Raw genomic sequence first — 14148 nt, 5'->3', positions numbered from 1 at the left:
GCTACGCCCCCACCCCCACCCTCTCCCTCCTTAGTATTGCTTCCCTCCCCACTAGTCAGTTTGTTACCTTTCTACTTTTCTATAGGGTGCTAATTAATTCTCTGCCCCAATGGATCTGATTGTTCTTCCCTCTTTAAGTTAATGTCAATGCACTTAAGAATTAAATATTTCCTTTCTCCAACCTCTTTATTCTTCCATTGTATTGGTCTTCTTCCCTGTTCACCCCATGTGCTTCTTTATGAAATAGAAATTCACTCCATTTTGTCTGTTTTCCCATTTCTCTTAATATTATCTCCTTTTATTTTGCCTCTAGTTATATATATCTTGACATTTTGACATTTCATCCTATGCAGTTTGGCCCTGTTCCCTCTAACTGTACTTCTTCTAGCTACCCTGTTGATAATAACAATTTTTAAGAGTTACCAATATCTTCTTTTCTTATAGGGATATAAGTCAATTGAACTTATTGGGTCCCTTAAAGAAAAGTTTTTTTTTGTTGTTTTTTTTCCCCCATTCTCTTAATTACCTTATTATGATTCTCTTGAGTTCTTTGTTTGGGCAGCAAACTCTCTGTTTAAGTCTCTTTTTTTCTTTATGAATGCTTGGAAGTCTTCAATTTTGTTGAATGACCATACTTTCCCCTGCAAGAATATAGTCAGTTTTGCTAGAGAGTTAATTCTTAGTTGCAAACCCAGCTTTCTTGCTTTCTGGAATATTATATTCAATGCCTTCTGGTCCTTCAATGAAGATGCAGCCAGATCCTGTGTTATTCTAACTGTGGTTCCCTGGTATCTGAATGACTTTGTCTTAGCAGTTTGTAATATTTTTGTCTCGGTCTGGTAGTTTTTAAATTTGGCTGTAATATTCCTGGAGGTTGTCAGTTATAGACTAAATGTAGGAGATGATCTGTGGATTCTTTCAATTTCCACTTTTCCCCCTTGTTTGAGAATGTCAGGACAGTTTTCTTGTATAATTTCCTGTAGGATGATGTCCAGGCTTTTTCTTTTGTCATGATGTTCTGGTAGACCAATAATTCTTAAATTGTTTCTTCGAGATCTGTTTTCCAGATCTGTAGTTGTGTCAATGAGGTTTCATATTTCCCTCAAATTTTTCATTTTTTAAATTTTGTTTTATATATTTTTGCTGCCTTGTGAAGTCATTTTCTTATAGTTGTTGAATTCTCATTTTTAAAGACTGAATTTCGTCCCTGGCTTTTTGGTCATCCTTCGCCTTCTGGTCTGATTTTCTTTGTAGATCATCTTTCACCAACTTTGCTTCATTTTTCAGCCAGGCACTTTGGGCTCTTAAGACATTATTTTATTGTTTTAGATAATGTATTTCCTTTCCCCAGTTGTCTTCAGTCTCTGTTGATTGTTTTCTGAGTTCCTGAGTTATTTGAATTTTGAGTTCTTGAGTTAATTGAATTTTGAATTCTTGAGTTAATTGAATTTTAAGTTCTTCCAAAGCCTGTGTCCATTTTACTGAAGTTTCTTTGTTTTTTCTTTGGTGTTCCTTTATCTTCTGATCCATTTGCTCTTTGTTCAATTTTTGGATAGAAGATGTAGATTGTGGTTTCTTTTTTCTTTTTCTGTTGTTTACTCATATTTTTTTCCTTCTTTCTCCCCTGTAATTGGCTGTAATCTTGGTCCTTTGACCATTTTTTTATCTGTGGGTTTCAGCTATTCAGTCCTGGGAGGGCTTTCTCTCTGTTTTGTTAATTAATTAGGTTAGTGGGGACCTGATGCCAGATTTTCCCCAGCTGGTGCTAAAAGCTAAAGAAGTGATTCTGGCTACTTTCCCTGTAGTCTGTGGGAGAGGGGTGTTCGTGCTTCCCTGCCCTCTGAAGACTTCTTGTCTGTTGTATTTAGAGTTTTAAGCAAGGTGGGGTTTATCTGCACAGCTTCAAGTGCCCTGAGGTCAAAACCTTGAGAGAAAGGGGCGTGGGCAATACCAAATGGAGTGTATGTTCAACCTCTCTGGGTTTCTCCCCCAGCAGCCTCCCTACTGTTCATAATCAGAGCCTTGAGTTTGGCACAGTTGTGCCAACAAGGCACGCCCTCGGACTAGTGCCCCAGACCACTCAGAGATTACAGGATCAGCTGGAGACTCAGCACATTAGGTGGAGGAGGGGGTCTAGGATCTTCCTCCTTTCTTTCCCCTCCCACCTGACAGTTCTAAGAATTCAGGCTTTTTTTCTCTTTTTTTATTTTTTTCTGTGTACCTTTTAAGTTGGGTTTAGTTGGAGGATCCCCCAGCTCTGTTCTGTTGTCAGATTTGGTTTTCTGTTCCCTCAGAGCTTTTTGTCCTTGATTGGTGGTGAAGGGCTTTATGGAAGTCTAGAGTCTTGCTGCTTCTATGCCGCCATCTTCCCAGAATTCCCTTCATACTCTCCCCCAACTCCATTTTAGTAAAGCATTAGAGCAAGCACTCTTTTCCATGATTTATGGCAGAAAAACCAAGGGTAACTCTCATGAACAATGATCCAAGACTTAGAAACTAGAATCATTTCTAAAAGGCTTTAATGAAGCTTTTTAAAAAATATTTACTTTTAAGAATTCAGTGTTTGAATTATTCTAACCAGCCGAGTTTCTTGGTCAGATCATATCTTTATAGGAAAAAAAAAGAAACACAAGTTTGGGCCAAGTTTAAGAATATCACTTACCAACATCAGACATTTCAGGAACAGTGGCTGTGTAAACATCCTTGGTGAACATAGGTTCATTATCGTTGATATCATGGATCTTTATGATGAACTCAGACTCTGGTTCTACTGGTCTTCCTGTTCTTCTGTTTATAGCCTGAGCCCTAAGGATATACACAGGCTTTTCTTCCCTGTCTAGCCTCTTGGTGGCCTGGATGTCTCCAGTGTTTTCATTAATTATGAAGAGATCTCCAGCTCCATCTCCTGAAAGGATATATTTAAGTGATCCATCTCCTCTATCTTGGTCTGAATGTAACTAGTATAGAAAGAAAAAAAGGAAAAAAAGGTAAAATTCAAAACCTACCCCCAGGATTATGACATATAATTTATCAGCACTCATTTATTTTCATCTAAAGTGTTCTGGGATATTTCATTTTTGGTATTCTTTTCACCCTTGCTTGTAAATTCATGTCACAATGAGATGAGGAAAGTTTCTAATCCTAGAAGAGTTGGATCTGAAAAGAACCACATAAATCTCAACTTCATAATTTTGTAGAAAAGGAAAATGACACCAAGAAAAGTTAAATGCCTTGCTCTGAGTCACAGCTTATCACTAGTATAGCCAGGACTGCAACCTGGTAGCTGGGTGGTACTTTGGGTACTTTTCCTTTATTAAAATTATGAGAAAAGAAGATAGAGTGGAGGCGACTGACCACGTTGGAAACTGCTTCAGGGCTTAGCATCTCTTTTCTTATATTCACTTTAAAAATAAATGTCAAACTACACATTTAAATCACTGTAATTCTTTGTTCTAGTTCTAATTTTTTGTACTAGTACTTGTCATTGAATTTTTCCTAACTCCAGACCTGGCAGATCTATGACTGCCTTCCTCATTAGCATTGACTTGACTTATGAAGTTTGTATTAAATTCTCATTTTAAAAAAGGAGATAGAATGTAAGTTCCCTCAGACCACAGGCTATATATATATATATATATATCTCAAATATATATTTTTTTGCCTTTGTCTGGGACAGAGTATGATGCCTGGCACATGGCACATAGCACGTAGTACATGTAATAAATAATTGTTAGTTGGGAAAAGCAAAACACGACAACATACTTATATGTTATTGTCCTAACCCCAGTGGAATAGCTACCCAAATCACATTTGGGGGCTTTTTTTAAACATTTCTAACCCTTAACTTTTGTGTTTTGGCTCCTTGGTGGAAGAGTGGTAAGGGTGGGCAATGGGGGTCAAGTGACTTGCCCGGGGTCACACAGCTGGGAAGTGTCTGAGATCAGTTTTGAACCTAGGCCCTCCCATCTCTAGGCCTGGCTCTCAATCCACTGAGCTACCCAGCTGCCCCCTTGGGGGCTTTTTTTGACCTGCCAATACCAGCTACAGATAATTTATGGGTCTAACCCTGATGCAGACTTTCCAAAGATGCAGGTCACTGCTGCTCTCTTCTTTCCTCATGTTTTTGCATTAGAAAACACCAAAAGTCCTTCACAGGGCATCAGATAATTTCAAACTAGTCACAGAATGGCTTTTATTTCTAAGATTATTATTTTATATGTAGAAGATTTTATATTTTTATTTATTGTTTATAAGATTTTAGAAAATTCTTTTTTTTTTTTTTTGTTTAGAAGGATTTTAAACCAGGTGTTCAGGACTGCCATGCAGGTATAGAAAGGCAACACATTATTGTTGTGGTGGGCAGTTTTAATGGAAAAGACCTCATGATGAAATAACCAATCCACCTCCAGATAGATAACTGAAAGTTTCAGTGCAGAATGAAGCATTCTCTCTTTGTTTTGCAAGACTATACATATTTTTATACTTGTAATGGGTTTTGTTTTCTTACCTTCTTTTAAAAATTTTTATTTTATTTTATTTTTTAAAGCCTTACCTACCATCTTAGAATAAATATTATGTTAGAATCAATACTACTTCCAAGTCAGAAGAGTGGTAGCAGTTAGGCAATGGAGGTTAAGTGACTTGCCCTGGGTCACACAGGTAGGAAGTGTCTGAGGCCAGATTTGAACCTCCCATCTGTAGGCCTGGTTCTCAGTACACTGAGCTACCAGCTGCCCCTTTCTTACCTTCTTAATGGGTGATGAGTGAGGCAATAGGGAAGAGAGAAAATTTGGAACTGAATGAAAAAAAAAGAACAAAAAAAAATTCCTGTGCTTAATAAAAGAAAAGGCCATACTGATCTGACTGTTACCTAAATCTTACCAGTATTTAATTAATACTTAATTGAATAACTGGAGTTGCTACTGGAATGAAATTTAGAATAGGGACATTAGGAGGTAAACTCTTTATGGGGTTGTCTTGTATTTTGCTTTATCTTTGTATCCCCAGTGCCTTCCATGATACACTTAAAAATGCCCATTGAATTGAATCTGCTCCTACTTCACTTAACTTATTTTAAAAAAAAATTCTTGTCTTAGTAACAACTCTAACACAGAAGGGCAAAGGCTAGAAAAATGGGGGTTAAGTGACTTGCCCAGGATCACATAACTAGGAAGTATCTCAGGCCAGATTTTACCCAGATTCTCCCAACTCTAGACCTGGTGCTCTACCCACTGTACCACTTAGCAGCCTTCTGCCCACTCTCCCTACACCTTTGCCCCAATTCATTTTAATTAGGGAGGAAAGGGAAGGCCAGAGAGCTTTTATGATTTGTCCAAGAGCAGACAACTAATTTCTTCAGAGAAAATTGAAAGGGTCTGAGAATCCTCAATCATTGAGGAACTGAAGAAAAATTGAAGAAGGTAAAAGAATTAAATTCTTTTGGCTTGACCAAAGAGGGGAGAAAAAAAGAAAAATGGGTGGATGGTGCAGAGAGGCTGATTTAGGCTTTTGCTAAGGAAAACTTCCTCACTGTCCGAGCAATTCAAAAGCAGAATGGGTAGCTCCTAGAGGAAACTGAAGGTCTTCAAAAATAAGATGGATATTGTGTAGGAGAATTTTGGTTGAGTATAAAATTGAAGTTCCCTTTTGAGCTTTAGATACGACACTTCTGTGATGGTCTTGGGATTTATCCACCACATAATGCTGCATTATAATAGAAAATGTCAAAAGCTAAAGAACCATCAATTATAGGGTTTCCACTTGAATTTCTCTATGTGGTTCTAAATTTCTTTATTAGCTTGTGAGAAAATAAAAGTGTTTTGTTAAAAGTAGCTTTTGAAAGCAATCAGGTAGAAACAAAAGGAAAAGAGATCTAAGGAAAATTGCGTAAAAAGCGAGAAAAATAAAGAGAATGGTGTAAATAAAGATACACTAAGGAAATGTTTAAAAATATGACTATAGGACAACTGGGTGGCTTAGTGGATTGAGAGCCAGGCCTAGAGATGGGAGGTCCTGGGTTCAAGTCTGGTCTCAGATACTTCCCAGCTATGTGACCCTGGGCAAGTCACTTAAACACCATTGCCTAGACTTTTGTGCTATTCTTCCATGGAACCAATGCACAGTATTGATTCCAAGATGGAAAGTAAGGGTTTAAAAATGTGACTATAGAAAAAGAAGTATGGTATTAGTAGAAATGACTGTAACTGGAAGTCAAGAATCTTGGATTCTAGTCCCAGCTCTGATATTAGGTAACCTTAATCACATCTTTTAACCTCTCTTGAGCATAAATTTTCTTCTCTGTAAAATGAGGCAAGTAGACAGGATATTATTTCTACTTCTATGACTCTGGTCAACTTGTACCATCACATGTCCTACCAGAGAAGGTTTAATTTTTCCATCACTCTCTAAAGACTGAAAAGAGCATTAAAAAGTTAATTCAAGAACAAGAACTAGTTTAATATTTCCTAAGTCAAATCCACCCTCAGTTATAAATCTTTGTAACCACTTGTTCCCTTATAAATGAATGGTCCTAGTTCATGTACTTGCTTTGAGAACTTGGCTCTGATGACTTTGAAACATACTTTCTACATCTAGGTCATAACAAACACAGTGCATCTTCAGTGGTTACATCTGATATCAAACCTATTATGTTTTCACTGGGCAAAAACTGGTGTCTGCACATCTGATTTATTTGTTTATATTCAATTATCTATATTTGTCCTTGACCGGATATTTATCATGACCACTGACAAATAATTACGGCACATTTAGTGGCTGAAAACTATGCCTGGTCAAAGGATTTATTCAGATAAAAGTAATCTGAAACTTATTTCTAGCTGTCAAGATAGACCATTTTGATGACTTATAGAATAAACACTTATGACAGCATAAAAGGGAGGAAGAGAAACCAAATAATATGTACTGGGAATATATTTGAGATCCTGAACTTGATTTATTAATATTTGAAAACTTGTGGAAATCTCATCTTTTTATCCCAATGCTGTCCCACAGCACAGTCATTTAACCTCATCATTCAAAGCTACAGTCTCTATATACTCCAAAATATTAAAGGCTCCAGGAACACTTCATTTATTTTTATTCTTTTTCCTTCCCCCACCTCTAGTCCCCTTACAATGCTGCCCCCTTCTGACATTTTTTTGGGGAAAGACAGAAGCAACACTGCTAGTGACTTTATAGTGACAACAATGAGACATTAGAGGTTTTCTGAATACTCTGGTTTTAATTGTTTTTCCCCTTCTGTGATGTCATTTATCATAGCACTGTAAAAGACAGAAGTTAAACAATATAACAAATAAAAGGTTGTAGACTGCCTTAGGCATGCATTTACTAATTTCACTATAATGTTGTTGTTCCATTAAGCTTAATCATCTGGCTCACTCTTAATGATTCACCATCGAGTAAAAATTAGCCATGACTCTCAGAATATTACATCCACAAACCAGTGACATCAGGTACCTTTTAATAAGATACTTGTTGACAGATTATTTTTGAAGGAAATTTTCTTAAAAAAATTTTGAGGGGAGTTTTTCATATATTCAAAGGATAAGTGTTCAGCTTGAAGAAACCTTTTACAGATAAGGAGAATGAGATCCAAAGAGGTTGTGATTTTCCCAGTGTCACATAGGTGGTAAAGGGAAAGGTAAGAGACTTGAACCCAGAACCTCCAACTCAAGAGGCAGTAGTCTTTCCATTCTACCACCTTCTTTTATCTACTCTGTCTTTCTTTATTTTTATTTTTTTAATTTTATTTTTAGAATATTTTTCCATAGTTACGCGATTCATGTTCTTCCCTCCCCTTCCTCCCCGTGGCCAATGCCCAATTCAACTGGGTTTTACATGTAAACTCTGTCTTTTTATTTTGTTCCTGATTAGTTGGTTGGAAAATATGGCAATGATCATGAACATGTAAAATAAGAAGCCAGAGCAGAGCCAATTAAACATTTCACTCTTATTATTTATAGTTTATATCCACACCATCAATAGACTTTTGAATGAAATTCAAAGTTATTATTCTATTCCAATGGGTTCTTAATGACCTTAAGGGCTAGCTAATATGTAATACCTTTCTTATTAATTATGCATCATTGACTTCTTGGCTTTGTTAGTATCCATAGCGAATATTTTAAGAATTGGAATTATTATGATTGAAAATTCTAGTGCATAAAAAGGTGTTTAATTTGATTATTGAGTATGAATTGTCTGGTATAATATAAAGGGTACATTGTAAAGAAACCAGCTTTTTGTATTTTGCTATATTTTGAAAATTGTCTTGTGGTTGTTACTTTTCAATGTTTGTGGAAGTTTGTGATTATAATTATTTAGACTATGAAATTACACTATGAGATGCAGGAATAAGTCAAAGAGAAATGATGGGGAGAAATGAAAGTTTGACTTGAGTTGTAATCAGGAGATGAAAACTACATATATAGTAAAAACTTTTCTGGACTAAAATAGCTGCTTTTGGTCTTTTATTTAAAATTTTTATTTCTTCCAGATTATAAGCTGATGCGATTTTTAATATTCATTTTATGACACTTTGCAATTCATGTTCTCTCTCACTCCCACAAAGGCAAGTAATATGTTATATATAGGTTGTAAATATATTATCACATAATACCATTTCCATGTTCATCATGTTATGAAACAAGACCCATATGGCTTATACTATCATGAAGGAAATAAAGTGAACAATATGTTTCAAGTCAATGTAGACTCTGTTTTTTCCTTCTTCCTTTTTTGTCATGAGTCCCTTAGAATTTTTCTGGATCCTTGCCTTGTTGATAATAGTTAAGCCATTCATAGTTGATCATCATATATGACTGCTGTTATTGTGTACAACTTTTTCCTGGTTTTCTCACTTAACTTTGCATCACTTCCTATAAGTCTTTCTGAATTTTTTTGCCCTTATTTTATTTATCATTTCTTATGACACAATAGTATTCCATTACAATTATATACCATAACTTGTTCAGCCATTGATTGACATCCCTTCAGTTTCCTGTTCTTTACTACCACAAAAAGAGCTGCTATAAATATTTTTGTATGGGTAGGTTCTTTCCCCCTGTCTTTAATTTTTTTGGAATACAGATCTAGTAGTAGTAGAGCTGGGGCAAAGGGTGTGAATAGTTTATGGTCCTTTGGGCATGGTTCCAGATTGTTTCTCAGAAATGGTAAAAGGCTGATTTTTAAGAGAGAAAATATTTTTAATCTAGTCAAATTAATAGGGTCCTAACTGAATCAAACCAGTATAATGTTAATGAGCACAGAAAATGCTGTAAGGGCTTGCAAAAAGAATGATAGCAGCAGTGGAATAAAGAAGAAGGAAGAATTTTCTTTTTCTGATATTAGGTAGATATTAAATTCTGAATGAAGATTTATTTAAGTGAAAATATATTTTATTAGATACAAGTTTCTTATTAGAAAAAAATTCTCTACTTGATACTTTTAACCAATATTGAAGCCTATTTTATTTGTCTTTGCCTCCAAAAAGGTCTTACTGGGGTGTGCAAAAGCTATCAAAGTAATATACTGATCCAAAGTACTTGACACCTATGTTAACAGAGACTGAGCATGTTATAGATGAAAATTATGTCTATACTTGTCTGAGAAGCAGTCTAGATAGGCACAGAGAAATTTATCATTAGAAGGTTGATCATTGGGTAACACATTCTGGGAGTCAGTAGCCTGAGACACTGAAAAAATACAAAATGGCTTTTAGTCCTAGGTATCCTCAATCAATTTATATAGTGATGAGACAGAGAGGTAGAAAAGAGAGGAGTGAATGCTAAGAATAATAGAGCTCTTAGAAGACTAAATTCATTTAACCATTGGTACTACTGACTTCTAGGCTTTCATCTCCAGCTGCCTAGTGAGTATCACCAGCTGTATGTCTCACAGATATTTGAAACTCAACATGTCCAAAACTGAAACTCATTATCCAACCTTCAGATCTTCTCCTTTTCCTAACTTCCCTATTATAATCAAGGGTGCCACCAATCTCCCATTCACCCTGGCTTGTAGTTTAGGTGTCAACTTCAACTCCTCACTCTCCTTCTCTCACATACAATCGGTTGCCAAGTTCTATAGTATCTACCATCATATCTATCATAGACACTCCTTCTAGCCCCTGAAATTGCCCCTGCCCTGGTGCAGATCCCCATTACCTCATATCTTAACTTTGCCTTCTGGTTAGTCTCTCTATCTTCTGTCTATTCTTCACTCAGATGTCAAACTGATCTTCTTAAAATATAGGTCTAACCATGTCACTCCTTATTCAATAAACCCCAGTTTTTTAATAAACCCTATTTGATAAAAACCCAGCTCCCTATTGCCTTTAGGATCAAATATAGCATGCTCTATTTGGCTTTTAAAGCATTTCATCACCAGGCCCCTTCCTACCTTTCTAGTCTCTTTGCACTAGTATTACTTTGAGATCCAGGGACATTGGTGTCTTTGCTGTTCCTTGAACAAGACAATCCATTTCCCAACCACATGCATTTTCAGTGTCTGGAATTCTCTCCCTTCTTCTTTTTGTTTCTTGACTTCTTTCAGATGATAGTTAAAGTCCTGCCTTTTAAAGAAATCTTTCCTGGTCCCTCTTAATATTAGTTCCTTCCCATGGAGATTATCTCTAATTTATGTATTCTGTAACTAACTTGTTTGTACATAATTGTTTGGATATTTCCTTCCCCATTAGACTATCAGTTTCTTGAGAGTAGGGACTTTATTTTGCCTTTTCTTTATACTCCAAGAGCTTAGCATAGTGCCTCACTTACAGTAGGTATCTAGTTAATGCTTGTTGACTTGATTTAATAGTTGACCTTTGTCCAATGGCCAATGAATTACTATACTAATGAAGGAATTGAACTAGCAGCATATTGGAAAAATAAATAAAACTGTAGCCAAATGGAAGGGTTGTTTGAAGGCTCTTCCAAGGAGTTGAAATAGTTGATTTCATTGTGCATTCCAAAACAAAAGAAAATCTAACTTTAGGGGAACCTTAGGAATCTTGATTTGAAGTGCTCACAGTAGGTACAACCAAATAGATTGTCATAAAGATACAGTGAATTAGGTACTGGGAATACTGAACAATTAGTTATGTCATAAAAAAATTAAAATTGACTTTGTAGATCGTTATAACCAGATATGCAACCAGAACACAGTTAACTAGCTGAGTAAAATTCAAAATCAGTACTAAGTACAAAGAAAGAACACAGCTAAGTAATCAACATTGTGTGCTGATCAACCAATACATCAAGAAACACGTATTAATGCCTACTGTGCAAGGCATTATGATAAATCTGGGGGTACAAAAGACAAAAGCAAAATACTCCTTTGTTCAGAGGAGATTATATTTGAATGGAAAGATATATATGTGACATATATACATATATATGTGTGTGTATATGCATATACATATATTAAATTCAAAATAATAACTTTAGATGGAAAGGTATTAGAATTGAAGTTAAGGTGACAGGACTGAACAAGACTAGGAAAGGCCCTCATAAAGTGGTACTTTAAGGAAACCAAGGATTCTAGGAGACAGTGATAAGGAGGGAGAATATTCCAGGCCAGTACAATCATGGAGAAAGAAGAAGCAACATATAAAGAACAGAAAGTAGACTAACATGGCTGAACCATTGAGTACATGAGAGGAGCAATATTTAAGAATATCAGAAAGACAGGAAGGGGTCAGGTTGTCAATTTTAAATGCTAAATGGAAGAGTTTATATTTAATTCTTGAGGCAATAAGGAACCATTGGAGTTTGTTAAGTATGGGACATGCTTTAGGAAAACCATTTGATGATGGATTGGAGTAGATAGAGATCTGATGCATGAAGAGCAGTAAGGAGGTTATTATATAACTCAGATGAGAGGTTATAAATGCCTGAACTAGGATAGTAAATATAAGCGGAGAGAAAGGAATAGATATAACATAAGGTGTAGAGAATGAAGCAAAAATTATTTGGCAACTTAACAGATATGGGGGCAAATTGGAGGTGTAAAAAATGATGCCAAAATTGTGAACCTAGGTGTCTAGAAGAACACTTGTCCCCTCCACAGAAATATGGAGGCTTAGAAAGGATGAATTTGTGAGGAATGATAATGAATTCTATTTTAGACATATTGAGTTTGAAATGCAAGGTCCTCAGTTGAGAGGATGTTGAAGGGAGACAAGAGAATTGAGAACAGAGGACAAGACTTGGAAGAACTGTTTTTAAGAGTAGGATTGAGAATCAATTAGGGAGGAACTGATGTTTGCTTTTTTTCAGTGAGGAATTTAATAGAGATTAGATAAATAATTGTTTAGTGAATCCAGGAAGTTCCTTTTCAGTAGCATGAAAGGAAAGAAGTGAAAGTTGGTGAGACTAATTCAGAGTTAAGAATTATCAAGGCATGAGGGGGAGAAAGGACAAGAAATCAAGGGATTTGATAGAATAATATAAAATTTCCCTAAAGGGTTGAAATTGGGAATGTAGAAAAACTTAACCAGAGTAGGGCTAAAGGAAAAGTCACAGGGTAAAGTGCTGATTACCAAAGTTCCAATATAACCTGTTTAAACCAGCTACTGACTAAAAATTTAAAAAATGGAAATAGATAAAAGGAAACACATTAACTTTGACTTTTACCATTTCTTGGGGACCTTTAACCAATGCAAAAATTTATAAAACAAAGCCAAAAAGCCTACCCTAAGAAGCACTGAAAAACATGTTAAACAATGAAAAGGAAGTTATAATCTTATTATATGGTGCCCTGGTCAGATGGCAGCTGTAGGATTGTATTCAGTTGTGAGGGCCACATTTTAGAAAAGATGTGGATGAAGTGGAGAAGATCCAGAGTACGGTAATGAGGATAATTAAGGGTCTGTAGATACTATATCAGGATTAGCTGGAAAAATGAGAGAGTGTTTAGATCAGTGGTTCCCAAACTTTTTTGGCCTACTGTCCCCTTTCCAGAAAAAATATTACTTAGCACTCCTGGAAATTATTATTTTTTAAAATTTTAATAGCAATTAATAGGAAAGATAAATGCACCTGTGGTGATCACCACTCCCCTGGATCGCTGCAGAACCCACCAGGGGGTGGTAGCACCCACTTTGGGAATCACTGGTTTAGACCAAAGAAAGATATATGGAGAATATGATAACTGTCTTCAAATACACCAAAAGCTATTTTTTTTGGAAACGGTATTAGGCTTGTTTTGCTTTGTTCCAAAGGGAAGAATGAGGATCCTAAAAATTAGAGCTATCTCAAAGTGCAGTGGGTTGCTTCAGGAGGTAATGGAATTCTTTCATGAGAATTCTCAGAAAAAAAAATTAGGCAGGATTATCACTTCCTGGGGATGTTGCAGAGAGAATTTTCTTTCTTAGGTACTGGTAGAAAATGAGGGAGGACCTGAGTTCTATTCTATTCTGAGATTTTATACATCTGTGTCTTCTGGAGTAAATCAGCTTAAGGTACAAGGCCATTTTCTTTTTAAATCCCTACTCTCTGTCTCGGAACTATTGCAAGACAGAAGAGTGGTAAGGGCTAAGCAATTAAGATTAAGTGACTAGCCCAGGGTCACTCAGCAAGGTAATGTCTGAGGCCAGATATGAAGTAAGACCTCCTATCTCTAGGCCTGGTTCTCAATCCACTGAGCCACCTAGCTTCACCCCACAAGGCTAATTTCAAATCATTGCTGGGGAGGAGGATCAGATTAAATCTTCTGATTGAGAAACATTATTGTACAATTTGTCATGTGACTCAACTGATCTAGTTCACATAGAGAGTATTTATAAATGAAATTGAATGATAACAAATAGAGGTGAGCTGGGACAGATGTGCCAGGCTCTTTATGGTAATTTATTCTCATCAAAAATGTTAATAGAAACACATTTGGATTCACCAAACTTTGCATCTGCTACTCTGCCTGGTCCCTACTCTCCCAGTTAAATTTATCACTTCTAATTTCATCACAATGTTGCTAACTCAAGTCTTAATTCTCACCACCTCTCTCACCCTCCTTTTTGCTCTGTCCTCCTATTGTCTTTCTTTCTTTCTTTCTTTCTTTCTTTCTTTCTTTCTTTCTTTCTTTCTTTCTTTCTTTCTTTCTTTCTTTCTTTCTTTCTTTCTTTCTTTCTTT

The 14148-nt window shown here is 36.0% G+C and overlaps 1 protein-coding gene across 2 annotated transcripts in view; it reads right to left on the bottom strand.

Moving 5' to 3' along the window:
• LOC123238178 (cadherin-6) overlaps positions 1-14148 on the bottom strand; it is a 104034-nt gene that overhangs the window by 55321 nt on the left and 34565 nt on the right. For both annotated transcript variants that reach the window (XM_044665606.1, XM_044665616.1), the window contains exon 2: positions 2663-2957. In XM_044665606.1, coding sequence (XP_044521541.1) covers positions 2663-2957 — 295 coding nt within the window. The remainder of the gene's footprint in view (positions 1-2662; positions 2958-14148) is intronic.

The sequence above is a fragment of the Gracilinanus agilis genome, chromosome 1 (genome assembly GCF_016433145.1).
Source record: "Gracilinanus agilis isolate LMUSP501 chromosome 1, AgileGrace, whole genome shotgun sequence".
Classification (NCBI taxonomy): domain Eukaryota; kingdom Metazoa; phylum Chordata; class Mammalia; order Didelphimorphia; family Didelphidae; genus Gracilinanus; species Gracilinanus agilis.
This window is presented reverse-complemented; position numbering and strand designations above follow the sequence as displayed.